The sequence below is a fragment of the Chiroxiphia lanceolata genome, chromosome 5 (genome assembly GCF_009829145.1).
Source record: "Chiroxiphia lanceolata isolate bChiLan1 chromosome 5, bChiLan1.pri, whole genome shotgun sequence".
NCBI classification, from domain to species: Eukaryota; Metazoa; Chordata; class Aves; order Passeriformes; family Pipridae; genus Chiroxiphia; species Chiroxiphia lanceolata.
Window position 1 is genome coordinate 22,870,315 of NC_045641.1, and position 27,831 is coordinate 22,898,145.

Consider the following 27,831-nt stretch of genomic DNA (forward strand, 5'->3'; position numbering starts at 1 on the left):
GTGTATCCCGCGGCCGGCTCGCGGTTGGCTGCCGCGCGGGGCGGTGGCGCCGCTGGACATCGGCCGGAGGAGGGGTCGGGACTGTCCGGCCGTGCCTCCCGCTGCCCCGCTGCCCGAGGTAGGTACGGCGCTGCCTGGCGCTCCCGGTGTCAGCGAGCGCTTCCCGGTGCCCGCCGCCCTCCCGGACCGGTGCCGCTCGCTCACACCGCTTCTCCTGCTGCCCGAGTCCGGTCCCTTGCCTTTCCCTGCCGCTCTCCGTGGGATTTGTTTCCCTCCCGCGCGTGGTCCGTGCTGGCGGGAGGCCCCTCGCTGTGCTACTCGGCGCTGGCTCAGCCTCAGTGATGCTCGGAGTGATGTGAAGCGCACCCGGCACGGGCGCTGCGGCCCCGCCGTCACCCGGCGTGCTGGGGAGGCCGGGGAGAGTTCCCCAGCGCTGCAGGCTTGGAATGCTGAAGTTACTTTCACTTTTACAACGGGATATGGGTATCTCTGTGGCTGAGCCTGAGCACACACGGGGAGGCATGCAGACGAGCTTCTGGCCTGCCAGAGGTCACCCGGCTGTTTGCTCACTGCCCCGACTCCCACTGTCTCAGGGCAGGGCAGTGCACTCCCGCTGAAAAGAGGCGCTTCTATTCTTGTGGGACGCCTCTGTGTGAGGGAAATTTGCTTCACTGCAAGTTTGGGTATGAGATGCAGTGTGTTGATTATAAGCTACTCTTATTGTTACATTTTAGTGTGCAGTTACAGTGACATGGCATGCCAAGACTTCCTCGTTTTTGAGAGGTATTGACATGCTCTTTGAGGATCCTCCTATTATGCTGAAAAGCAGTGTCACTCCAACTTCTGTACAGTAACCTCTGCTGGTAGACATATCTAGCAATCCTAGGAAGACCACACTTGGAGCTAATGTAGATGACTCTGTGCCTCTGTTCATGCCTTCCTTTGTGTGCCAGTTTTTCTGTTTCAGCAAACCTGGAGTTAAATAGGACCTCTTAAGTCTTCAAGTGTATAGAGATTTTACAAATTTGAGGATTTTCCAAGCGTTTTGGATACAGAGATTAATGTAATTATCAGTTAAGATTGAGTTGGAAACAAAGTTCACATTTTTGAAGCCTCTATCTTTGAGATCCACATCTTTTAATTGCATAAGTATTTTAAGTCCTTAGGCTCTTGGATATTTGGTGCTGGACCTGAGCAGAGCCCCTGCTATTTACAGCAGAGCTAAGTAGTGGCACATATGTTTCACTGGTAGTGAAGAGGAGGAGACAAAAAATAAAAGGATATTCCTCTGCAGTGGGAATCCATCCTAATGAAGGTTTTCCATTTTGCATAAAATTTGTATTAGGGCTCCTGGCCACACATGTGGTGACTGCCAAGCAGTAGTTAAGACCTTGATCTTGTCTTCCATTTTTGGCTCATGTAAGAATTAGTTATGTAAAAATACTTAGTGTTGGTCTTACATATTGGGTTTTCTCTTTTAATCAATTGCTTGCATTATAGCCTGTGTCCTGCTTTCTTTCTGTGTGGTTGTTACTTCTGACTGTTTGTGATACAAGCCTTTGCTAAGTATTTGACCTTTGCATGTTCTGGTGGCATATTATGGTACCAATATAATTGGTAACTTTAAGTTTCCAGCATTCTTTTTAAGCCTTGTAATTAAAAACTTGATGAATTGAACACATTAAAAGCCTTCCTTTACAGTAGTAAAAACAATTTGTGAAATTGAAAATTTGTCTGTAAGGACACCCCATCAGACCAAGATGCAACAAAGCACACTGAAAGTAAATTCATGTCTCACAAAAGTAGGGTGTAAGTGGAGTATAAAGTATCTGGTTTATGTTTTACAGCAGATGCTAAAGGAGACCAGAACTTTTGCACAAAAAATATTTGAATCATACATGTACATGTATTATTTTATTACTTTGTCTTTGCTGCCATCAGGCTTTACCATGCTCCGAGCCTTTAGTCACACAAATGGTAGGTGTGTATTCCACCATACTAAGTGTTGGCATCATCGTAAGTCTGTGCTGGCAATCAGGAGGGAAGATATTAATGCATGGGAAAGAAGAGCACCTCTAGCACCAAAACATGTTAAGGAGTTGACAAAGATGGGATATAAGGTCTTGGTGCAGCCATCAAACCGGAGAGCCATCCATGAAAAGGTAAGGTCCCATTTTGAGAGAAATAAGGAAAACCATAGTTCAGTCATTAACCATAGTACAGGAAAAATAATACTCAGAGGCTATTAATGAGAAAACATAAAGAAATAAAACATAAACATGTAAATGTTGTTGTTAAATGAGGGGTCATTATGTGCTAGTAGAAAGAAAAAGGAGTAGTTTGTTTAGCCTTTCAATATAATGTTGACAGAGTGGTGGGGTTTTGGAGTTGTTTTTATTGATTTCTTGTCCTGTCATCAGTCTCCATAGAAGTTCTAGTTGTTCTTGAAGTAGAAACTTGGAAATTCATTTAACATTGGTGCTTTTGTCTTCTGTTTGTACAAAGGCAACAGCTCTAAAAAAGCTCATATTTTTTTAAAAGAACAAATTTGGTGAATCCTGTTCTTGCTTCAATCCCATTCCTCATGTAAAATGAGAAGAGAGGGGTTTTTTCTTTAGCGCTATGAGCTTGAGGACAGGGAGCTTTTACAGTTCTTGTAGCAGCAGTAATACTCTGCTGTAAGATATCTGAGAAAACAAAAATTGAAACATAAGTAGGGAATTAGTGATCACTTGCACATATCACCTTTTAATTAAGGCACTGTGCTGGTTTTCACCAAAGCACAGATCATACTATGCAAAAATATTCCTTCAGAAGTTGCTCTTCAGCTTGGACTTAGCCTTATACAATTTTATAAAATCATGTGTCATTAGCCTTCAGATTAATTTGTCATATTTCTCTAAATTATTTCCAAGTATTTCAACACATTATAAAAGACTGTTCATTATTGTAATGCTACAGGATACTTTAAATTTAGTAAAATATCATTTTTGTAGTATTTTTTACATTTAAGATGAAGGATTTTAATAATACAATTATGTTTTGGCCTTGTATAATAGGATAACAGCATGGTATTTCAATTTGATACTTGATACCTCTTTATCAAAGAGATTTATGCATATAGCACATGCAGTTACTTGTTTCTGCTTTGTAGAATTATCAACTTTTCCTCTGTTTTAGTTGCTTATATGCTGAGATCTGAATATGAAAAAGCACAGAAAAATTTACTTTGATTTTTCTCTTTCCTAGGAGTACATCAAAGCAGGTGCCATTATTCAAGAAGATATTTCTGAGGCTTCTCTGATAATAGGTGTGAAGAGACCTCCAGAGGAAAAATTAATCCCTAAAAAGAACTATGCCTTCTTCTCTCACACTATTAAAGCCCAAGAGGCAAACATGCCCCTTTTGGATGAGATTTTAAGACAGGTAAATTGTGCCATAGTAAAGACCCTTGACAGTTATTATGAGGTGGAAGCTGAACCTGGTGCTTCAGTGTGATCAGGAGCTTGCTGCCTAGTCCAGTTACTTTCAGCACATGCATTCCAGTAGCACATTTGGCTAATGAAGACTGGTTTTAGTATCCTTTCCTGGAGCTGAGTATTTCTTGCTCAGAGAATCTTGTGCTTGCAGTGTTACTCTGTTCATGCGCAAAAGGCAGATGAGTTGTGAGCATGGTGTGCTCCAGAGAGGCTCTTTCTATCTGAGCGCTAAGAGTTGTTGGAAAGTTACTGAGCTGGAGTGTGTATTGGTCATTACAGAGAAAGGAGACAGTTCACTCAGAAAAGAGCAGTCCTTTGGCAGAGGATATGAATGGACCTGCAGCATCTGGAGTGGCACATTGGCAAGCTCTGTGCCAGAGGGCACAGGCAGTGCAGAGGCTCTTTAAAATAAGAATTCAACACAGCCATTATGGTTTTATTTTTATACTTAAATCTTGTTATGATTTAGTTGCCTTTCTTATATTACCCATCAACCTCTATCACGAAGGATGACAAAAGCATGTGAAAAGGTAGCTCCTGGGAGAGCAATGTGCCACTGACTGCATTCACTGAAAAATTTGATACTCAGTTTGCTGTGTATTTTCAGGAAATTCGACTGTTTGACTATGAAAAAATGGTTGATCATAAAGGAATGCGAGTTGTGGCCTTTGGAAAGTGGGCCGGTGTAGCAGGTATAGTGCATAAAGTAAAGGCAGGCTTGCAACAAGTAACTTCTTGTAATACTTCTGTTTGTTCTGTTTCCTAAAAGTTGAGGCTTGCAGTGTGTTTTTAATTGCATTTTTAATTCTTGCTTTTAACAACTTTTTTCCACTCTGATTTGTTCTTCCTGCTTTCATGAGACTACGTGTCAAATAGTCCTGTGGATTCCTGACAAATCTGATATTTTATGTTGTCTTGAAGTCCTGTTTGTCCATTGAACTAATTTGAAGCAGATGAAATACCAAGAGATCAACTTACTAGGTTTTTGGGAAAAAAAGGCTGTTGTCAGTCCTGAGAGCTTTAACAGCATGTTTGTCACTCTGATATACATTTACACTTATTTTGTGGGGCATGGTTCTCATTCCTTCCTGAACTTTAATTCTGTTTCTTCAGAAGACTCTTATCTCCTTCTTTGGAATCTGGTGATGTGGATGCATCTCATAAAAGTATATCTGAGTATTAAATGGTGCTGAAATGCATAAGGTGGGCCAAGAGCAGGTTTAAGGTCACGGACCGCTACTGAATTTCTCCTTCTCTGGTTTTATGAGACTTTCTTTAGAAGTAAAGTATAGTATTAAAACGTGGGAAAAAGATCCAGAATGATTTTAGGCTTCAGTCAGTCTCTTCAGTTTCTAACTGCATATTCATAAGTAACACTGATGGTCTGATTTTTATTTTTTTTTTAACAACAGGAATGATCAACATTCTACACGGATTGGGTTTACGATTTTTAGCCCTGGGGCATCACACTCCCTTCATGGTAAGAGTATATGTGTATATTTTTGTCTTTAGCAAAATGACATTTGGGCATCTGCTAATTATCTGTATTTGAATGTGGAAAATAACTTGATGGTTCTGTGCCTTTGATTTCAGCACATTGGGATGGCACACAACTACAGGAATAGCAGTCAGGCTGTGCAGGCAGTACGGGATGCTGGATATGAAATATCACTGGGATTGATGCCAAAGTCAGTGGGGCCCTTAACATTTGTGTTTACAGGCACTGGTAATGTTTCTAAGGTAAGAATTGTCTTCAAAATGAAATGCTGTATTACTGTTAATAGAAATCCTTGGCATTTGATAAGTGTCAGGTTAAATGGGCTGATGGGTTCATTTTGATTGCTCGGACTTCACATTCTCCTTTTCTAGCAAGAATTTTTAAGTAACATAGACTAAAATGTTTAAGGTGAGATCATGCCTGACAAGGCTGACACACTAACTTCTTATCATGAAAAATGGATTAAATCTTACTGCTTCTCTCTCCTTTTCCCCCTGCATGATTTCTGTCTCACTCTCTTCCCACTGTTGACTCTGGTCTCACAAGGTATGTTGAAGCACCCTAATAAGGTATGGGGGAAAGAGTTATTTTTTCTAATATTTGTTGAGGTTTTATATCTGTATAGCATTGAATTGGCTTGCTGGACTTTAGAGCTATTCTCTGTGACATGGGGAAAAGGCTTATTCCTGGCTTTGGCAACAAAGATCAGTTAACAAGGCTCCATCTATAAAGTGAAATCACTGACCACATGAATGTGTTTTTTCTAGACAAAAAGATGGTGTGTTTGAAAGGCTTATGTTTGTGATCACAGCTCACTGGGGAAGTCATCTGGTAGTTCTTGGCCTGGTTGATGAGGAGTGGCTTCAGGGGTCTTCCCTAAAGAGAAAGTGCTCCTCAGAGTACAGTTAAACTATCTATTGTGGCTGAGTTGAGGCCTCCCAGCTCAGCCATTAGAAACATGTACCAGGCATTGGATTGTGTATTAGGCAGTCTGCAGTAGTGTGGAATGATGTAAATTTCTTGCTTCCTGGGCAGCTTGGTTTTGGGTAAGCAGGGGTATATGTTAAACAGTGTGTCCATCTCTGAAGATGTTCTCTGGCAGGACTGTCAGACTGTGTGTGGCATTTTTATATATGTTTTCAAATACCAAATAAGTGGTGTTACATTACATTTATGCTCTGCTTATTCTAAATCATACTTCATGGTTTCAGGGTGCTCAAGAAATGTTCAACGCCCTCCCATGTGAGTTTGTGGAACCACATGAGTTAAAGGAAGTTTCCAGATCTGGAGGTATGCTGTGACAATAAAGCGTTTGAAAACACTGGAACCCTTTTTGTGCAAGTATAACAGCTATTTTATTTTTTTTTAACTTCAGACATCAGAAAAGTCTATGGGACAGTGTTAAGTCGTCACCATCATCTTGTAAGGAAACATGATGGAATATATGATCCAGTAGACTATGATAAACATCCAGAAAATTACACTTCTCGCTTTCACGTTGATGTGAGCATCTCTTGTGTTCTTTCATGAAAGGTTTTCCAGAGAGTGTTAGTAGTTACTAAACTTTTGCATATTCATCATTTGAGAGAACATTAACTTAAAATGCTAGACCAGGGGCTTTCAGCTTCTTAAAGTACTAAATAAGACCATCAGGCATCTGTAACTTTCTTTGCAGGTTGCACCCTACACAACTTGTTTAATTAATGGCATATACTGGGAGCAACATACTCCTCGCTTGCTAAGTCGACAGGATGCTCAGAAGCTGCTGGTGCCAGTTAGATCTGCTGATGGTTCAACGGAGGGCTGTCCTGAGTTACCACACAAGTAAGACACCTCATTTCATCATGCAGCACCATGATTAAGTCATAATGTTAGGCAATTTCACCACAGTTTCTAGTAAATTATTATGTTTCTTACCTTGTTCCTCTTGCATGTTTTACAGTGCCCCATTGACTGTGCTTTTGTTCTTTTGTGCTTTGCAGTCTTATTTTCACAGTTTGGAGTTTTTGAAAACGTCATAGTACAAATGATCCACAGGCATCAGCTGTCTTTCTGCAGAGGTAGTTCTGCCCTTGATCCGTGTACATAATCCAATATAAACAGTGTGGTATCTGGGAATGTACCTACTGCTCCAATATTGCTAGAAGTTTCTCTGCCCAAGCAGAGTTTTTGCGAAAGTTCTTCCTACCGTGTCATTTAGCTTGTATAAGTCCAATTAACTGTTCCTTAACACCTCTTATTTCTGCAGCAGATAGTGGAAATGTTCACAAACCTGAGACTGGAGTGTGGGGTGCAAATCAAGGGTTAGTCTCCTTTCATTGAGGGTGAGAGCCACCCTTTGTCTAATAGCTCTGTGTAATAGTTCTCTGGGAGACTGGCTCAGTCATGGAATTGGGGAGGACATATGAATGTATTCTCGTGAGGAATCGGGTCTTTGTCTCTTGTCTGCCCACTCTTGATGCCTTTCTTTCTCAGAGGCAGCTCGAGGGATTTGGCAGATGGATAATGAATGAGAGGTGTTGGCAGTAAATGGAGTAGAGAGAAAAAATGGTGGATGAACAGATTCTCCCAGTCTTTGAGAAGTTACACATGAAATATGAGTACTGTTGATGTGAATGCAAATCTGATGACTACAGTAGGGCCAGATTTCCATTACATTTCCAGATATCATTGTTTGTGTTTTGTTGACTTCTAAATTGGTTAAGATGAATGAAGCTACAAGTCAGATACATTTTCTCACATTTCTTTTATTTCCTGTTCACTTGTGGCCTTTTATACCTATCTTTCTTAGTAATTTGTATAATGCTCTATTCCATTGTCTTTTTTGTTTAATCACTTAGACTCCTGGCAATATGCGACATTTCAGCAGACACTGGAGGATCTATAGAATTTATGACAGAGTGTACAACAATTGAGAATCCATTTTGTATGTATGATGCTGACCAGCATATCACTCATGACAGGTGGGAGAGCCCTTACTTGTTATTGCTTTCCAATGTAATTTTTACAGTGAAATATTATATTGAAAAATCATGTGCTTAGAACACTTCTGAAAGGTGGTATCTTTCAGGTACTGAGAAGTAGTTTAGAAGAGCTGTGTTCTCTCTTTCAGTGTTGAAGGCTCAGGGATTCTAATGTGTTCCATTGACAATCTGCCAGCTCAGCTTCCTATAGAGGCAACAGAGTACTTTGGCGATATGCTTTTCCCATATATTGAAGAGATGGTAAGGTCTTGTGTGTCCAACAAGAAGGTAAAAGACTTGGACTTTGGTCTGGTTGTTTGTTACTATTTTGGTCTCCTGTATACATTCAAAAGGAATCTGCTGTAGAACATAACTGACATTGTACTTCAAAAAAAGAAAGAAGGTTTTGAAGTCAATCCTTTCAAACACAATATGAACGAGACATTAATGACCTGGATGTCTTAGGGATTTGTCAAGTACACTTTCTGTAGGCAGGAAACAGGCTCTGGCAGGTAGTTCATTGCTTCTGGACCCTGCAGTAAATGTCTAAGTCTGATTTTCTTGGGCACTCAACATTCACTTACAGTCAGACTGCTGTTTGAATTCCTGTATTTTCCTAAAAGTCAAGTGACATGAGTATGGCCAGAAGAATTTCAAATTTATAAGATATTGGTATTGTTGCATGCATTTAAATGTTGCTTGAAATCTTGATGTTTTACTTTGAAAATATAATGTGTAATAAATGACCTGATTTGAAATAACTTATCTCCACAGCTGTCATCAGAAGGCTCAGAACCTCTTGAAAAACAGAATTACTCACCTGTTGTTCGAGATGTAAGTTTTTCAATTTGGTGCTCTTCTTGTCTTCTTCTGCTTTGAAATACATAGATACATAAACCCCTCAAAATTTGTTTCATATACTTTCAGGCAGTGATTGCATCCAATGGCTCACTGACACCTAAGTATCAATATATCCAGAAACTGAGAGAGAGCAGGTAATGTATAGCTTTATACACCACCCCCCCCCTTTTCTGCATTCTGTCTCCCCTTTTGTATTTATTTACTCTTGTGTTTTAGTGGAATGCATCTATATTGCACTGTGTCTAAATTTGATGCTTGATGATTCCCCTATTTCTTCATGCACATTGCCTAAATCATTAACATATGTTGATAACTTATACTGAAGTTGAGAAAATTATCATTTTTCTCTTTCTTGAGTTATGAAAACTTTTTTACCAGAGAGAGGGAGAAAACAGCCACATGCCAGTATTACTCTGTAACTCGTCCTTTTGAAATGGATGTAACATATAGCCATTTGAAAGGAATGGCTGAAAGCAAAATGCTCTGAAATATACCTTGAATCTAGTTACATCTTGTATGGCTCAAGTGCTGTGCTGTGTAGTGTTGTTCTGTGACTGAATGTACTCAGGAGATGCTGTGAGACTCTCAGATTTTCATTGTATTCCTGCAGCTACAACTTTAGCTACCACTTCGTCCAAACCCTGTCTCAGTAGTTATCTGCCAGTGGTAGCATTGAGTGGATTAAGCTAACAAAAACAACATGGGCATCCCTTCCCTTCCCTTCGCTCCCTGCTATTAACAAGCATCTATAATTTACCTATGAAAAATGTTAATTTGACAGTAAGTGGGTACCTCTGGCTTCACGTTCATGGTCAATGAGAGCTGCACTGTACATGATATAAAAGTTTAAATTGGTCTGACCATAAGCACTGCATGCATTATGCACTAAAAACATAGTGTGTTGACTTCTGCATCCCAAACCTCTCCACTTTCCTTGGGGAACTTTGAGATTTGTGGTCATGAACACGTGCATGATGTACTGTAGGTGCATTTTCCACACAAAGTAACATGCTGCTTCTCAGAGGCTTCAGTTCAGAGTGATTTTTGTTATGTGCTGTTTGAGAGACCCCCTCAAGATATTGACTCAATAGCAAATTTTCTTATTCCTCACACAGCCCAATGATCTAATTTTTTTGCTTCCTCTATAATCCCTTGCACAGTCTTGTGCAAACTACTCTGAGAATCTGGAGACTTCATTCCAAGGGGGGGTTTTGTGGGTAGATTTTTTATATTTCTGCAGATCTGTGTGTGTATTGTATGTGATGTTCATTTGTTCATTGGTGTTGTACACTTAGCTGTTGGAAAAGCAGAACCTGCTAACAATACCCTCCTTTACTTTGCAAACTTTGGGGATGATGCAGATGAAAGCAGGGTTTTACTGCTTGAGGTGTGATGGTTTAGGTAGAGATAGGCTCTTGTTTAAAGCCTGTAGGAATGATGTGCCTTGTTATTACTGTAACATAGAATGATGCTGTGTACAGTTCAGTTTTTGAGGACTCTATTTAGACTAATTGCTAATACCCTTTCAAGTCCATGAACATTTCAGACATAGGACAGTCAGACTGTATGTGCTGAACTGCACATACACTTTCACCAGAATGGTTTTGCGTACTTTAACAGTTACCTGTGATGTAAAGGGAGCTAGATAGAGACTGAACTCCCTTTCTGACAGCCCAGCATGACATAGACAGCTTGGTGGTCCTCCCGTGATCAGGTTACAGGAATTTGGCCATTGGAAAAGATGCAGCTGAGGAAAATTTTGATGAACAGCCACTAACAATTCAAGAAGCAGCAGAGATGTTGATGGATTGGTCATGTTTATGTTAGAGAAAAGAAATTAGAAGTTACACTGTAGAAGAATGGAAGCAGTACTAAATGGTGCAGGATCAGTTAATTAGGAACTTGACTCTCGGTCTGAATAGAGCTCTTGGTTTGTAGACTTACTAAAATATACTTCTGGTAACCTTAGCAGCTTACAGTTTCCTTCTGTGTGGTTTTTAATTTTGCCTGTAACACCTTCTAGGGAACAGGCTCAGTCGCTAAAGATGGGTGATAAGAAGAGGGTTTTATTGCTTGGATCTGGCTATGTTTCTGGCCCTGTACTTGAATATCTCACTAGAGATTCCAACATTGGCATCACAGTTGGTACGTAAGAATTTGTTTATTTTCATTACAAGATTGTGTCTTACTGAAACCTGCTAATGTGGCAGAACCTTTCTCATAAATAATAAATGGATGCTGTACTGAGAACAGATAAAGAAAATCTTTGTTATTATGCACAGCAGAAAAGGATTTTGTAGCTTTGTGAGCCTTTTGGGTTTATATAATTGATTTGAAAATTACATAGCCACATTAAAAGTTTACTGTTTGCATGTGTAATCTGTAGGGAAATTAGAGGTATTTTTTCCTGTTTGAGGCTTGGGATTGTTTTTGTAGCTAGTCAGTCAGCTGGTGTTTGGCTGTGTTTTCAGCCTCAAACAACAAGAAGATGAAAATGTTTTTATGGACATCTGTATGAGTGAAGTCTCTGCTGTTTTTATAACCAGTGCTGTGGTGGTAAAACTTCTCTGACCTTCCCATGAGCCCCACATGCCTGCTTCTCTATTCCTCTGTTTTGGTTTTATCTGTAGCATGTTTCAGGCTGGGGATCTCAGTAGCTGTTTTCTGTACTCTTAATGATGACTATCCTGATTCTGTGACTTCAGATTTAAAACAAAGGTTGTATTGCCTGAAAGATACTTTACCGGGAAGTGGTTTCACTTAAAACTTACAGTTATATTTCTGTTGATTTTTGTTGTTGCTTTGGTTTGGTTTTTTCCCTTCATGCTATTTTCATACTTGGCTGCTTTTGGTACCCTTCATGGTGATTACCATAGTACTTTTAACCCCTGGGAGAAGATTTACCAGGAAGAAGTGGGGAACTCTAGGAAAGTTGCACTCTGGTTATCAGGACTGCCTGAGGTGGTAAACAGGGAAGGATTACAGCAATGGGCAGTGAACATCCCCTCATCAGTACAGAGGCTGCATCTAGTTCCTGCAATACAGTAGCAGGAAGGGAAACTAGGTGAACTGGAAGATGTGTTTTGCCAAGCACTGAGCAAACATAGCAGGTGCCTCTTATCTGAGTAGCTTAAAAACATGCAATTTCTACAGCTCACACTCAGAAGGAAAGAGACACAAAGATATTACTTGTTTAATATTTGACAGGAGGCAAGTAGGCACAGAAAGCACAAAATGCACATCACAGTGCCATGTTTGGTTTCCTACTGTCAGGCTACACCACTTTAAATCCAAATGTTGGAAACCTTAACTGGGAAACCTTCATGTAATCAACTTCTTTTAGTTTGAATTTGTGGATGATTTTGCCTAGCACTTTTTCTCAACACAATTTCACTAGTAGAGTGTGGAGAATCACAGTCCAGCAATCTTTATTTCCCATTGAGTGTGGAAAGGTCATAAGGAAATAAGGCCCTAACTTAGAGGCACAGATGCTTTTAATTCTCCATAACACTGTGCCCCACCTGCCTCCTTCTTTGGCCACTCCTTATTCCTGGCTGATTTCCCTCTGTTTTGTGTTGGCAGCCGTGGTGAGATGGGGCAGGAAACCAGTGAGATGTGGCAAATACTGGCTGCATTATCATGGATCTCTTTTTCAGTTCTGCATTCCTTATAATGGTGGGGAAGTGAAGGCAGGCAGACACTGGATTTATTCCCTTTAGTTATAATATTATTGTATGCATGATTGGTAGGACTAAACCACAGGGAAATATTAAAACTAATCAGACTGAGTCTGGGCCTTTTAGTCATATTTGACCTAAGCTAAGGCGTAATGCTTCTATCTTTGTTACATTAAAAGTGGTGAATGATGTGAATTGTTTTTGCTTTAAACTATTAAACTGTTCTTCATTGTAAATAGGAATTCTGTTAAAGTGTATTAAAATGGAGTGTTTGAAAGATTTCTTTTTAAACCATATTTATCTATAAATGTACAGGTATGTAGAATGAGGGATGGAGTAAGTTTTTCTAAGCATGTGTTTGTTTACTATATCTGTTAGTTAGCTGCGTTGAACTTGCATGTTCATCTAGACCTTGAAACTAGCTAAGGTTTTCCTGTCTCACTTAAGCCAAGCAGAGCCTGAAAAAGAAAAATAAATTTTCCTCTTTAGGCTTTTTCCCCTCCTGGACTTCTAGTCAGCTTCTTGCTTTTCAGTGAAGTAGTCTGAGCTTTTGCAGAAATAGATACTACCATCAAAAACTGATTGAATACTTCACCTCTGAATTGAATTGGCCAGGTTAGAGAAGTAACTATTTTAGAGCCAGGCAAAAATATGTACTACATAGTGACCTAAAATACTTTAGGCCTCAGGATAAATTGTTACACTAATTGAAAATGGTTGTTTTTCAGCAGGATGATGCTAATCCAAACATGGTTTACTTTTAAAACATATTGGGCATACAATTTTTCTGCTGCAATCTTCCCTTAAGAGTCAGTGCAATACAATATTTCATTAACGTGGAAAAGAAGGGAGATAACTTCTGGTTTTGTGTGAATATTTTGTGTTGACTTAGTCTGCTGATAGGAAAACTGCAGCTAAAACTTTTGTCAAGTACTCCAACAAAGCTGCTAGTAAGTTGCAGGTCTGTTCTCATTACACAATTTAGCAGTGAGTGGTTCTTTACTTCTGAGAGTAAGTAATCCTTTTAGATTCTTATTCTTGAGTTATAACTGGTTTGACACTGGCAATTGATAATAAAATTGACTATATAGGGGAAGTAAAATGCTTTATGCCTGATTTCTCTTCAACTATTAGTGAAGGAAAACATCCATGCAACTGTTTTTCTTTGGGAAATATAACACAATTATACACGGGTGTGCTTAGGACTTAGCTTCGTCTTTAGGTAATGGTTTATGCATTTTACTTTTAAAACAGTATCTGTCATGAAGGAGCAACTTGAGCAACTGACAAAAAAATACAGCAATATTACTTCAGTTCATATGGATGTCCTTAAGCGTGAGGAAAAGCTGTCCTCTCTGGTGAAGAAACACGACCTCGTGATCAGGTCAGAATTCTGTGTAAAACGTGATAGGCTCAAAACTAAGTCATGCTACTTCTTTCTCCTAGTTGACTGATCTAAATCAATACAGTAACTTTCTTTTTAATGGCCAAGAACTGGGGTCATATTTGTAAATGTAAGTAGTTGTAACTGGCCAGTGCCTTCTCATGTACCATGGCATCAGGACTTTAGAAGGGGTTTTGTCTGCAGCATCTCTTCAGAAGTGTCCACTAGTTACATGGACTCCCTTCATAGCCATTTGTGTGAGGGGCCGGTTGCATCCACAAATATATGTGTCCCTGGGATCAAATGTGCGTGTTCACAAGAGGAGGCAAAATTCTGACACCTTGGTCATTCCTCCTGAATATCCCATTAAGAAAGAATTAATCCCAGGTATTGATACAGGGAAGGAAATAACTTCATAGTCCTTACCTTTCTGTTTCTTTTGCCGTGGATGTCATGAGTGTTGTTTTCATTCCATGTAGAGCATGCTTTTCACAAAGTACTTCACCAAGAGCTTTGTAACGCAAGCTTTCACAGGTGTGGTTTTGCAGCCGTACCTGTTTAGAAGGTGGCTTTGGAAAGAGGTCAGTGGCTTGTGTTTTACAGAGAAGCGTGACAAAAGATACTGTTTCAAGAATGACTCCCCTACTATTTGGTGCCCTGTTCTGAGTGCATATAACAATGCTGGCCTGATAGGGTAGTATTTCACTTATGTAGGTATGAAACTGCTCAGGGTATGACTGTTTTTTTTGAGCTATTATTTGAGCTCTTTTGTAGGCATACAAAAAACATTTGTGAGTGTCTTTCTAGTGACAGCATAAGTAACTGGTTGAATTTTGATGTTGCATAATTCTCCTTCATTTGTAGTTTGCTACCTTATTCAGCACATCCTTTTGTTGCTAAGAAATGTATTGAGAACAAAGTGAACTTGGTAACAGCCAGCTATTTAACACCAGCTATGAAAGAACTCCAGGAGAGGTAGGTGTGACAGTGGCATCTCCCTGGTTTTGCTTTCTTTTTTAGCATTTTCTGAATATTTTGCAGTCTGTTACACCTGCAATGCTTGGTGTGAATTAGTGTTTTCTGTGTTTTTTTCTCCTTTCCTTTCTGTGCTGGAAGACTTAGTACTTTTCCCCAAAGGTGCATGTGGCAGAGAAGAGCAATGAGTGCATACCCCAACCTCATTATACTAGTGCTCTAAACACTGAAATGTACTTTCCTGCATGCATCATCTTATTTCATGTTAATGTTCCTTTTCCTCTCCCCTCAGACCTGTCAGGATCATCTGATGTTCAAGTTGAGCAGGTGGGCTGTCCTATTCTAACAGCAAGCTTGTTTGTCATCCTTTGCCTTCCCCTAATAAAAACTCGTTCTTGGCTTATTGTATCTACAGTAATTTACTTCTTCATGCCCTTCTTTTGGATAGGCACACTGTATTATTCTCAAATTGGTGACAGCTCTAACTATTGTAATGTTTCTGTTGTCCTACTTACTGTGTGCTTAGAAGTTGTTTTGACATGGAGCTTCATCTAGGTGCTCCTCTCAGTCATGATACCAGAAAATCTGAAGCACATTCAAGTGAGATGAGAACTGTACATGCTGTGTCTTTACAAAAGATAAAACAGAAAAAGCTAGACAGGTAGAGAACCAGTGTTGCAGACAAGGAGGTAGATTTAGGGGCCCTCCTCCCCTTCTTGCTGACATCATGGCATGCTTTCAGAAAAAAAAAAAAAAGGCACTTCTCATTTATCAAAACACAAAGTGATTTTGAAAATAAAATAAATTCTCAGTTTGTGGTGATAAGTGAGTTCCTCTGGGAGTGACGGCACCTATTAGAAAAAAAAAGAAAACTCTAATACTTTTAATTTGGGAAAGTAGGCCTTTCAATCTCTCTCACCTGCAGGACCTCTTCAGGACAATTAGGACTATCTCTGTGCTGCCCTCTGCATTACTACCTTCCTGCATTATAGCACTGTCCAGGAGAGTGCAGGATGTGGAGTAGCTGGGAGGAATTTCTTTTTCCACCAGCCCTTAAGTCTTGCAGTGAAGTAAGAGAATCAAGAGTTAGAAAGCTCTTAGACAGTTGTCACTGTTCAGGTTTCAACATCTACTTTTGGTTTTTTTGTTTTCCACAAGCTGCAGATAGAGACCAGAATTTACTGTGGGGAAGATTCACTGGGCCTTTGTTGGACAGATTTATGGAATAAAAGGCCAGTAATAATAATGAATATTCTGACAGCTCTGTGTTTCTGTTATTTTTAGTGTAGAAGCTGCTGGTATTACAGTTGTCAGTGAAATGGGTTTGGATCCTGGTCTTGACCATATGTTGGCAATGGAATGCATTGACAAGGCAAAAGAAGTTGGTGCTACGGTAAGGTTAGCAGGTAGTTCTGCCAAATTTCTGTTAGTAAAGTTGGTTTTTTAACCCCAGCTGAGGTGTAACATTTTACTTTTTCTGGTGCTTGGAATTTGGTAGCTATTAATGTGTAACAGATATGTGACAGATGCTGGACATTTTACTTTTTCAGCTAAAATGGCCATGCCCCAGTGTATGTTTTGTTTTCCTCTCCTTTATGGACAGTGTCTGCAACAGGGCAGCTTGACACTGTTGCTCAATGAAATTGTTTTGTTTTCCCCTTTTCACTGTAGATTCTTCTGATTTGGCCCATTTAGGGGATAATGTCAATAGAAATTTTAAGAACTAATGGGGATTCTGCAGAATAGGTCTGTGCCATTTGCATCCTGGTCTGTCTTGTCTTCACTGTTTCTTTCCTGTGGATAAATCTGACAGGTTATATCCTACACTTCTTTCTGCGGTGGCCTGCCAGCTCCGGAGCACTCTGACAATCCTCTGAGATACAAGTTCAGCTGGAGTCCACAAGGAGTGTTGCTGAATACAGTTCAGTCTGCCACATATTTAAAAGATGGAGAGGTGAAATAATGTGAATATTTTTATTTAAAACCAGACAAAGAAGGTGGTATTGGGCTAAGAAGGGAATTGGAATTTGTAAGGTGCTATTTACTTTCAAGCCAGTGTCAGTCAGGTGCCTAAGCCAGTTGCATGCATGACTTAGTCCCATATTTGGACCATGATGGTGACTGACTGCTATCAGCTTAATTCTTACTATGTAGAAACTGATTGCAAGGAGGGAAGGTGTTCTAATAACTAAAGCACTGGATTGGAGTTGGTTTTCTGGGTTCAACTTCCAGACCTGTTGGGTGTTGCTTTTGCCACTCAATTGCCCTGTCTTTGGCCCTGTGAAACAAAGGTGAGAGTGCATCCTTCTGCTTTCTTTTCTGTCTAGTCACGTTTGTAAACCAAACAGCTTCATCTTGTAATTGTGCAGTGTATAGCAGAATTCTTGATTTCTTTTTCTTTTGGCGCAACCTGTAGTACTGAGTGGGTTTTGTGAAGTGTTTTTTTATGTGTTTTATATATGATCTGTTTTGCTGTTTGTGCAACCTCTCAAATGGCACTGCATCTGTTTTATGGAAAGATTGTTACTGATTTGTGCAAAGCTATTGCAAGCCATTATCATGATTCCTGTTTCTACTACTGTGTTTCTACTGTCACTTGCTCAGAGTAGTTACTGCAATACTGCCTTGTATAACTACTGTAAAGTTTAGCTAATTACCTAAACTCTTTTATCTACAAAACTTAGAAATCTTTTGAGATGTTTTATCATGACATTCTGGTGCTCTACTGTAAGAAAGGAGAAATTCAAGGATTGTACATTGAATCATTATTTAAAAAGTAAAAACACATAGAAGTTTAAGATGAAAGGGTTTCATGGAAAATGTGAAAATGTTTCTGATTTAATTCTGATCTGATTCACCTATTGCTAGGAAAAATTGGATCATACATATGAATGATTCATTATGAGAGCACTGGGAAAGCTTGTCAGTAAATTCTGCAATTTTTTTCTCCTTGCCACTAAATACTTATCTGTCTGACCATTGTGTAGGATTCTTTCACACACCTGTCTTGTCTGGCAAACACAAGATGATCTTTTGGCATAGCTACAGGCTTCATTGCTTTAGTATTTCTTCTAGAAGTATACCTTGCCCCTTTGCTCAGAAGTCAGAAAATGAGTTTTCATTGATGCTGCACAGCAGATCTGGGCATTAGCTGCTTGAAGGAAGCAGGGTTCAAGGCTGTGGCTGGGAGTGATAATAGACCTAGTCAATGTCTTTTTTTGTTTCCCTTCAATAGTGTATTCTCTCTGTGCTTTGTAGCCTCAAGTAAAGATACACATGGGCAGCAATTTCGTATCTTTATTTTAATCTTTAAAAAGAGAAGAAACTACCCCCACCATGCTGTTTATTTTTGCCTTCTCCTCCTGCATAAAAAAAACCCCAAGATAATAAATGATTTGACCGAAAGCAGGGAGCATATGGGGCAGTCTCCCTTCACAATTTAGATTGGGCCTTTGTTTGCACCTGAAACACTAAGCATGTTTCTTCTATTTTTGAGCATACTTTATCTTTTGTGTTCTGAAATAAATTGAATAATAGTACCCCAAAATAATACTTGCTTATTTACTCTTGTTAATATTATAGTAATTATTTAATATTATATTAATTATTAAGTGTATTAATACTTGCTTATTTACTCTTTCAAAAACTTTAGATTATCAATATTCCAGCTGGAGGAGCATTACTGGATTCTGTCACTCCAATGGATTTTTTCCCAGGATTAAATCTTGAAGGTTTTCCTAACAGAGATAGTACAAAATATGCTGAACCATATGGTATTCAGACAGCTCGCACTTTATTGAGAGGCACCTTAAGATACAAAGTAAGTTGTTGGTGTTATTATTAGCAATTACTGTTTTCCTCAAGAGATGAATGTAATTTCAAGAAAACTGTGTATTTAAAGCTCAGCCTTTTATAGCCCTGCACTTGCTATTTATGAGCTCTTCACTATTCCAATTGAGATAACTCAAAGCACGTATCTCATTTTTTTTAATATAGCTTTACTTGCTGTATTTAACAGGTATTTGTTGCAAACCAGAAAAAAAGTTTTACTCATTTTAAGCAACTGGTCAGTGGGCTTTGCATAGTCTGTATCTGTGGGGTTTTTTATTCTGGCTCTGTATTTGGTGTCAGATCAATAGAAGATTTTAAAAAAATTAAATAATTCTGGTGGGTTTATGTGATGGTTTAAGTGGTTTTAAGAATTGGTCTATTCTCTTTATTTGATAAAAATTTGAACTTAGTTTTGTTGCTTATATTCCCATGAAAAACATAATGTAAAGATCTTACAGAAAATTATGGTTTTCCATGAAACTGAGAAAGTTTTTCATTAAGTAACTAGGCATCTTGAATTTCAGAAGCTTTATAGTTTTGGCCAGCTAAGTAAAATGTTAAGAGATAAATGTGTTTGCTTTCTAGCTGATTGACTCTTTTTCTTTCATTTGTTAGGTGCATAAAGCAGAATCAAAACAGAATCTTTTTTCTTTCAGATTTCCTTTTTTTAAATTATATTGTCAGTCAATATACATTATGAAGGAATAAATCTAAAGCCATATTGGAGGTTTGAAAAAGCTTTTATGGATGTCATAACATGTCTTTGGAATGATGGTTTATGGCAAGGTTTAAGTTACTGTTATTTGACTGTTATTTGTCCATGGCCTGAGGAATGTGTATGTCCTTTCTGTCATAATTCCTTCATTGTAATACAACAGGATTTTTTCTTTATTTCTGGGAGGGAGGGAGGTTTGCTTAGCAAAAGAAGATGTAAGGCCAGTGTGGGGGAATAAGAGTTACAAATTGCACTAGCTCTCTTATTGTCAGTCTAGATACAATCTCTTGTTCAGAAGCTAAAAATATGTGGAAGGCATCTGTCTCGTAATGGAGTCTTAATATGACAGTATCTACTCTTCCATTTGGTGCCTGGTAAAATTTTCTTCTTTTGTAAAAGTGTTAGCACAAGGAACTGCAAAAATGTCAGAGTGACATGACGAGTGGTTGTCAATGTGCTGCAAGAGTGCTGTTTCTATTGTTTGTGCTGCTTTCTTAATGCCCAAAGCAGGCTCAACACTTTGGTTTGGGGTGATGTTGGTAGGGGTGTGTGGAAGAGCTTGCCATAGCTCTACCTGCGTGGTACCTGCATCCCAGCACGTGGTGCTGAGCAGGGCAGAAGGTATTGTTGGCCCTTTGCGCATGCTGCTGTTCTACAGAGCAGGAAGCAATCTGTTCAGCGCAGAAGCAATCATCTTCTCAAAGTGCCTTTTAAAGAATAGGTTTAGAAAGATAATGGACTCAGTTTAAAAACAGGTGTCACACAGAAGGTTCTCACTGCAAGGCCATCTGAGCTGATAACCTAGTGCTGATGGAAGTGGCTCCTAATTATAATTAGCCCTCTTTCAGAGTGCTTTATTTCCACCATTCTGTTTTTTTAGTGTTTCTAGTCACTTGCATGTGTTTTCCGGTATGCAGCAGAGGTGTGGCAGTGTTAAGGGGATACAAACAAAAGTAAGCAGAAGTCCATTGAGACTTCTTTTATTGTGCAGCCTATTGCTACTTTTACAGTACCATTCCACTGCTGTCAAATCCTTTTAAATACCATTCTACTGCCGTCCTCGTAGTCTCTCTGATATTCCTGAATGAGAGAAACAAACACACAGGATTCTTATCTTTAAAATCAGTATATCTGTTTTGATCTGTGATACAATCACAGTGGTGTAAGACTGGAGCGAGCAGAGTTCAGCATTGGGCTCTCTGTTTGGTAGCTTGTTTATGGGCCAACTGGCTGATACAACCCTGCCTATAATGATGTGCTGGACTTTGAAGTAGTGCTGGCCAGCTGAGCCCTTTGATCTCAGGAACCAATGGTACTTGCCATGGAAGTATTTATGACAGAATAAGTCATTAAAGAGGGTATTGAAAAGTAGGGAAGGGGTGGAGAGGGCCTGAGAAAGGCAGTAACCCCACTGGCATTGACTTTTTGTGGCTAACTTGCCAAGAGAATAACACTTAACACTGCCACGGTTTTGTCTATCATTACATTCAAACGAAGGAGAAATACCTCATTTTCGAGTGTTTATTATATTTAACGATGTTATTTTTTTATTTCAGGGATACTCCAAAATGATGGGAGGCTTTGTAAAACTAGGATTAATTAACCCAGATCCTTACCCTTTGCTAAACTCAACCATGCCACCTCTAACCTGGGTAAGTTAGTCTGATTACTCTGCCTTCTCTCCTCTGTTTTATCCGTAGTTTTCTTACTGCTAGGCTTGGATGTACTTAGCATTTCTGAATCTTGTATTGCATCCTGATCTTCTCTGATTTTTGTTCCTGGAAATTCGAAGACTTTCTTCAGTAGGAATGTAATATAGTGCTGGAACAGGTTCCCTAAGAGACTTTGGAATCTCTGACATTGGAGGCTTTCAGGACTTAGCTAGACAAAGCCATGTCTTTATGAATTATCTTAAATTTTCTGTTACTCAGAGTCTAGCCCTCAGTGATGTGAGTTTGCAGTGTCCATGTTGGTACTGGCACATGATCTTCAGTGTAAAAGTATGTTTCAGGGCATCAAGAAATAAGAGATCGTGCATAAAGGAGTATATTAAAATATTATTTTTCAGTTAAAACTCCGTACAGCATTTTTTTTGTCTTCTGTTATGCTGCTTTTCTGCCTTGATTTTGGTTGCCTTCATCTTTATCGCAGCCAAGGCATGACTCTGATGTGTTGCTGTTACATTTGACAGTCAACATTTTGGTTGGCTCTGTGGAGAAAGCAGGGAATTTCATATTTCAATATGGGGTAAAGAGAGCTTATTACTTATCAGGTCTGTTTGTCTGCCTTCTGAGAAAAATTGTCTTCGCTTTTGCAAACCCCTGAGAGAATAACTGTTTATTACTCAGGTGAACAAAATTCAGATCTGTCTTCATCTTTGTGCTTTTTTAAGCACTAATCTGGAAAAAGACACCAGGCTTGTGCTGTGTAATGGTCTGAGGACAACACAGTATTTTTCTGATGATGTCATTATTTCCAGTTAAGAATGTCTTGACTGTTCTTGGAACCAAGAAAGCAGAAGGTCAAGAGGGCGAAGTCTTCCTTGTCTCTGACTAACTTACAGTAGTTCTTATTTTCCCAAACTCAAGGAGTTTTTGGACAGCCATATGAGAATTACCTTTTTTTTTTTTTTTTTTTGATAATTTTTGTCCAGTTTGAATTTTAGGGTTCAGTTTGAGGCTAGTCTTTCTAGCCTCAGTGAATAAGTATATACATATTACATAAGTGTTATGTAATCTGTGAAAATAACTATAAACTCATTACTCTCACTGCAAACATTGTCTTAGCAAGGTTTTTACATTTTGGTAGTTTCCCTTTATCTCCTCTGCCTGGGAAGCAGAAGAGATGGGCCAACCTGAGCTTCTACAGAGACTCTGCAGTTCTTTCTTTCTTCATATCTTGCTCATAGCTCTCTTTATTATCTGTCTTACTTTGAATGAAGGAAGCAATAACTAGCATCTAAGTAATGGCCTTCAGATACGCATAAAAATCTTAAGAAAGCTCTTTGGTAATACTCCCAGGATTGCCAGAGCCTTGTTCATCTCATCAGTCCGTTTCCTTCATTTTGAGAGGAATGTTTTTCATTTCTAATCCAACTGAAAGATATCATGGCAGTCTCCAGGTGTCTTTCATCCTAACATCCTCCCACTGTTCCTTGTTTATGCAGATTTCTATGTTCTTTCTGTACTGCCAGAGGAACTGATAAGACTAAAAAGTAGGGGGAAGCAGCTGAGGGGTGGGGTACAAAGTGTTTTACAAAAAGATAGGCCCTATTCTCACCTGACGTGATTAAGATTTTCACAGTTTCTCACTTTCCCTTACATATAACCTGTCTTGTCAGAAGTCCTGAATTTTAACTGAGCTTAGTGGAGCAGTGGGTTCCCAAAACCTTGACTGAAAAGGGGTGGGAACAAATATTTCATGAACCTTTTTTTTTTTTTTTTTTTTAATGCAGAAAGAGCTCATGTGCAAACTGGTTGGAATTAAGTCTCCTGTTGAGCACCATGTTCTTAAAGAAGCTGTATTTAGCAAACTGGAAAAGGACAAAAGTCAGCTGGAGGCAGTAGAATGGTAAAAATGTTCCAGTGATTTTTGATGTTTTTTAAAAAAATGAAATGTTTGCAATTCTAGCCATTTTGGTTCATGTTGAGACTGTTAAACTGGTATGCTGAACAAGCTGGAAATTATAAAACTGAGATGAAGCTGTTGATAGGCAATGATATAAGCCTTTCTCATTTCTTCTGCCAGGCTAGGTTTATTGGGAGATGAACAAGTTCCAGCAGCAGATTCCATTGTGGGGGCTCTTGCAAAGCACATGGAGATGAAGTTGCCCTTTGGTATGTGAGAAATTATTCTCATGTGTTTGAGTGGAGCAAGTCCATATTTTTATCAGCCGTAGTTTGCTCACCTTCATTAATAAACCTTCATGTTAGGGTTTTTAATGTATTGTGATGTTCTTTACTTCTTCAATTTATCCTTTTCTTTCGCTGTTATGTTTTTAGTTTCATTTTAGTATTCTGTCCTCCTTAATAGTCCTTGCCTTCAGTCACTTCCTTGATACACATGCTGTCCATGTGTAGTGCCTGGCTCCTCAGGAATCTCATCTTGATGTACCTGAAATACATCATTGTGCACTTTTCTCTTAGGTACTGGAGAGAGAGATATGATTATTATGAGAAGTGAAATAGGTCTCAGGCATCCTTCTGGTCATTTGGAAGACAAATTTGTTGATCTGGTTGTCTATGGAGATAACAAAGGACATTCTGCAATGGCTAAAACAGTAGGATACCCCACGGCTATTGCTGCGAAGATGGTTCTAGATGGTAAGTGGTTATTCTGACTTCAGTAACAGTATTGCAACCCTCTGTACCTTTCTGCTGTAGAAAGCAGATATATAGTGTTTCTGAAGTGTATACGTGTATATTTTTTAAAAATTTATCAGAATCTTCCTGTCTTCTTTACAGGAATTTTTAGTCTGCGTGTTTGGTTGTTCAGTGACAACTCTTAATTTCCTACTTAATCCATAAAGATTTTAAGCAATTTAATCTTAAACTGGTGTAGAGGAAACCTTTAGCATGATAAATTACAATTGATTATGCCACAGTGAAACAGCTTAACATACACCTGTGCTGAACAAACTAGCTAGTTTCGGGATTGACAAAATTTGAGGCTTACCTGATCATGTTGTATATATATAAACAAGAAAACTTCTTAGTCATTACTGTGTTGAAAGAAATAATATTATTTCCCTGTGCTTGCACTTAATCTTTAGAACATTGCTCTTCTCATGGATAACCAAAATAAGCAAAACTATGGGTTTTTGTTGTTCTTATTTTAAAAAGTCCCAGCAACTCAAATTTTTAAGGTTTAGATGCTTTTCACCTAACTGCTGTGTCACAGATGTATGAATTAAGTTCAAGCTGTGTATGCCACAATGTGTTCAAACTTTTTTTCATTATTTTTGGTACAGTACTGATGCTGTGTGAGAACCTAATGCCAGGATTGATAGATCTGCATGTTTAAATATATGCAAAAAGAAAAAAAATGAAAATTTATATAATTGCATATTAATCTTTGCATTTGGGTTGCCCTTGACTGACTGCCAAACTCAGCTACTCTCTCACTCCTCCTTCTCAACAGTATGGGGAGAAAACAAGATGAAAAAGCTCATAAGTTGAGATGAAGACAGAGATGACTTATTCTTTACTGTCATAGGCAAAACAGGCTCAACGTGGGAGAAAATTTATTTCCAATTAAACAGGTTTTGATAATGCAAAAAAAAGAGACAAATTAAAGCAACAACTTCCTTTTCCCAGGCTCAAATTTACTTTTCCATTCGCTTCTCGACTTCTTCCCTCTCTCCTGAGCAGTGCAGGGAGCTGCGAAATGGGGACCTGTGAGCAGTCCATAACTGCTTCTCTCTGCTGCTCCTTCCTCCTACTTTTCCTCTGCTCCAGCAGAGTCTTCATCACACTCTGATCCAGTGTCTGGAGCACCTCCTCCCACTCATGCTCTGACATTGGTGTTGCAAGGCTGTTTGTCACACTTCTTTCCTCACTGCTGTTCAGTGTTTTGCTCTTACTTAAATACATTTTCCCTGAGGCACCTCATCTGCGGCTGAGGGGCTCAGCTGTGCAGTTGGAGCTGGTCGAGTCCAGCACAGCAACTCTGATCTTGCCCTCAGAAGCCCCACGTTGAAGTTACCAAAGCCTTGCTGAGTAAACCTAGTAGAGCCCTAACTCTGGGCTAACTCACTGGTTTTTTTCTACCTTTATTTCAGGTGAAATAGTTGCCAAAGGCATGGTTATACCCTTGACCAAGAATGTTTATGGACCAATACTTGAACGTGTTCGGGCAGAAGGCATTGTGTACAGTACTCACAGTGTTATCAAACAGTAACTGGAAGCAGTGGATTTAACCAGGTCTTGGCTTTGTTTGGTTCCAACCTCTGCCACCCCTTTAAGAATCTCAATTTGAACCAACTAAAGGCAGCACCTGCCATTTCATACACAGATGTTGCCTTCCGTAAAACCTGCTTTGATGTAGAAACTGTAGATACTCATGAATTTTGGTATTTTCCTCTGAAAATTGATAAGCTTTCATGTACACGTTTCAGCATCAATCAGATCTTTCCTTAGATCTTTTTATAAAATATCTTGGAAGGGTTGGGTTTGTTTTTTCTTTTTTTTTTTTTTTGTTATAGTTTATCTTCCAGCTATATAGGGTTATTAAGACAAATTTAAGCTGAAAGAAGTATCTATTAGTGGATTCTCTTTCGGTGGAAAAGTCTAGTTAATGAATTCCATTGATGAAGTTTGCTTGTTCATGTGGTAAAAATTTTTCAGAATAATGGAGATGAAAATGATATTTAAAATTTTAAGTCTGATTGTTCCTTCCCCTTTAACAGTATTTTTGAATATTTTCACAATAACAATATGCAAGAAATAGTTTAGAAATTCTGCACTACTAGCAAATAAGATCCTATTAAATCTTAAAAATGTTCAGTTCTTAAATATTTCAAACCTAGATCTTAATATTTTTTTAATCCATTTATAATGAGTGTAAATTTAAATTAATTGGAGGAGGGAGGAAGTTTAAAGCAAGCTTCTTCCCCATACCCTTTCCTGTTACAGAGTGGAAGCTGGTTTCAATATGTTGAAATACCTGCTGTTTCGTGTTGCCTTGCGCTGTGGAGAGAGCACATTAACATTTAGCTAGGCAGCTAGGAAGGGCATTCTACAGTTAATACAGAAATACAATAGTTAATGTGGTTAGAAGCTGCTCCAAATGATGTTTAGTCCTTCCACTTACACTGTGTGCCTTGTCCGGGTTAAGTACTGTTACAAAGGGAATAGATTGTGTGGTATATGCAGCTTTGAAATGCAGTAGGCTTAGAATTTTAAATTGCCACTTTTTAAGTTAGCTTATGCCCTTCTGCTGTCAGGCTTTTCAAGTATTCATTTGGGAGCCTATGCATACTACTCAGTACAGTGCCACTTTAGACTGATGGGAGTTTGCTGGTGGGCCAGCTCACTTGCTGCTGAGTGCTGTGCTGCACAGATGTGTCAGCCCTCCTCTAGCTGCAGTTTAGCCACATCAGTCCAGAATTGAACTTTAGCCCAAGTGCAGCTTCTCTGTAACAAAGCAACAGTTGCCTCCTTCCAGTTCAGGGCTGCTTCTCTGGCTTTTGCTTAGGGATTTCTACACCACCTTGCAATGCAAGCATGGCCTAAACTTCACAGTTAGGTCTGTGAGGTGTAATGCTGTGGGCAGATAGTATTTGCACTGGTACCTGTGCAGCTGCCTAGAACTTCCCTTTTCTAAAGCTGAATACTGATGCTGGAAGCTGTCTGCTTTCAACTTTGCTCACAAGCGCACTTTGCTGATAAACGCACAGCCTTTTACCTCCTGAGAACCATAGTGCTGTAATTACAGTTCTGAGGTGATGGAATTCCAGGTGTTGTTTTGCACAGTAGGAAAAGCAGCCATAACAATAATTCAAGTTTTGATCTCCAAATTTTGCTACTCGGGATCTGGATTTTCTTTGTGTAAATGCAGTGAAGTAGCAGCTGCAATAGTTAGGTGAAAGGAGCCAAAGGGAGAAGGAAGAATGAACGGCAGAGTATTATTCTCAAAGAGAATACTGAACCATTGAATGCTTTTGTCATGTCAAATTTGGATTCTGTTAAAGTGCCATGCATATATCAGATGAAATTCTGTTACAGTGCCATGCATATACTGGACGAAACCCTGGCTCCACAAAGTTGCTTCACTTCTCACTGACCTTACAGGCTGTTGGTCTGTTGTATGGATGGTGTAGGCAGCTGGGCTAAGGATGAATGCAGTGAATGTTCTGCTCTCTGCTGCCTCCTCCTTCTCCATGTACATTAAAGACCTACAGCTAAGGATTAAAGTTATACTTGTATCTGCTGGTCCCTTCCAGCCCAGTGCTTGGTGAGACCAGGATTTTACTTTAGAATTCTCTGATCCCCCCCTTAGCTCCCAAATACACAACCATGGAGTTGTGACTCTGTATATGTGCATGCACTGTACTTGCTTTTCTGCCTTGGAAATGCAGTATGCGAAGAAAATTGGAATTTTAGAAGTATCTGATGTTTTTAGAGCACTAAAGAATGAGCACTACAGTGTTTCCTTCAAGAAACACTGCTACTATTTTTGAAACATTTTTGTATTGAAGTATATTTCTGTTTCCCAGTGCAATGCTGCATTTTGTTTTCTACATTTAGACTTAAATGAATTTATTATTCTTCTTTTTGTATGAAGATTATACTTCTCAGTTCTCTTTGCATATTATTGGAAAGATAATTGTATCTAATACACAAGATTGCTTGAAAAATAAATTTGAAATCCTCTGTTTTGTTGTCATGTCATCTTTACAGTCTAATGAGACGTACATGAATGGGATTTGGTTTTTCACATAGATGATTA

At 39.0% G+C, this 27,831-nt stretch overlaps 1 protein-coding gene across 2 annotated transcripts; it reads left to right on the top strand.

Moving 5' to 3' along the window:
* The first annotated feature begins 18 nt into the window (after positions 1–18).
* On the top strand, positions 19–27,757 carry AASS (aminoadipate-semialdehyde synthase). 2 transcript variants are annotated; one of them, XM_032688479.1, is made up of 24 exons: positions 19–118; positions 1,942–2,162; positions 3,250–3,426; positions 4,087–4,171; positions 4,892–4,959; positions 5,073–5,219; positions 6,189–6,267; positions 6,353–6,480; positions 6,653–6,801; positions 7,818–7,940; positions 8,090–8,201; positions 8,715–8,774; positions 8,868–8,935; positions 10,825–10,946; positions 13,733–13,862; positions 14,727–14,837; positions 16,122–16,230; positions 16,651–16,791; positions 18,490–18,657; positions 20,940–21,035; positions 22,838–22,953; positions 23,131–23,219; positions 23,529–23,705; positions 25,163–27,757. In XM_032688479.1, exons 2-24 carry the CDS (start codon positions 1,950–1,952, stop codon positions 25,279–25,281), a joined length of 2,787 nt encoding a protein of 928 aa, XP_032544370.1. In that variant the 5' UTR covers positions 19–118; positions 1,942–1,949; the 3' UTR covers positions 25,282–27,757. The 2 variants fall into 2 exon arrangements, with proteins under 2 accessions (XP_032544370.1, XP_032544369.1); XM_032688478.1 differs by lacking the exon at positions 19–118 and having other exon boundaries at positions 1,836–2,162.
* Positions 27,758–27,831: the final 74 nt, after the last annotated feature.

Coding starts and splice junctions, on each gene's coding strand:
- AASS (XM_032688478.1), top strand. CDS start 1,851: ATGCTAAAGGAGACCAGAACTTTTGCACAAAAAATATTTGAATCATAC. Junction 6,481..6,652: donor CTTCTCGCTTTCACGTTGAT/GTGAGCATCTCT, acceptor CTTTCTTTGCAG/GTTGCACCCTACACAACTTG. Junction 13,863..14,726: donor AAACACGACCTCGTGATCAG/GTCAGAATTCTG, acceptor CTTCATTTGTAG/TTTGCTACCTTATTCAGCAC.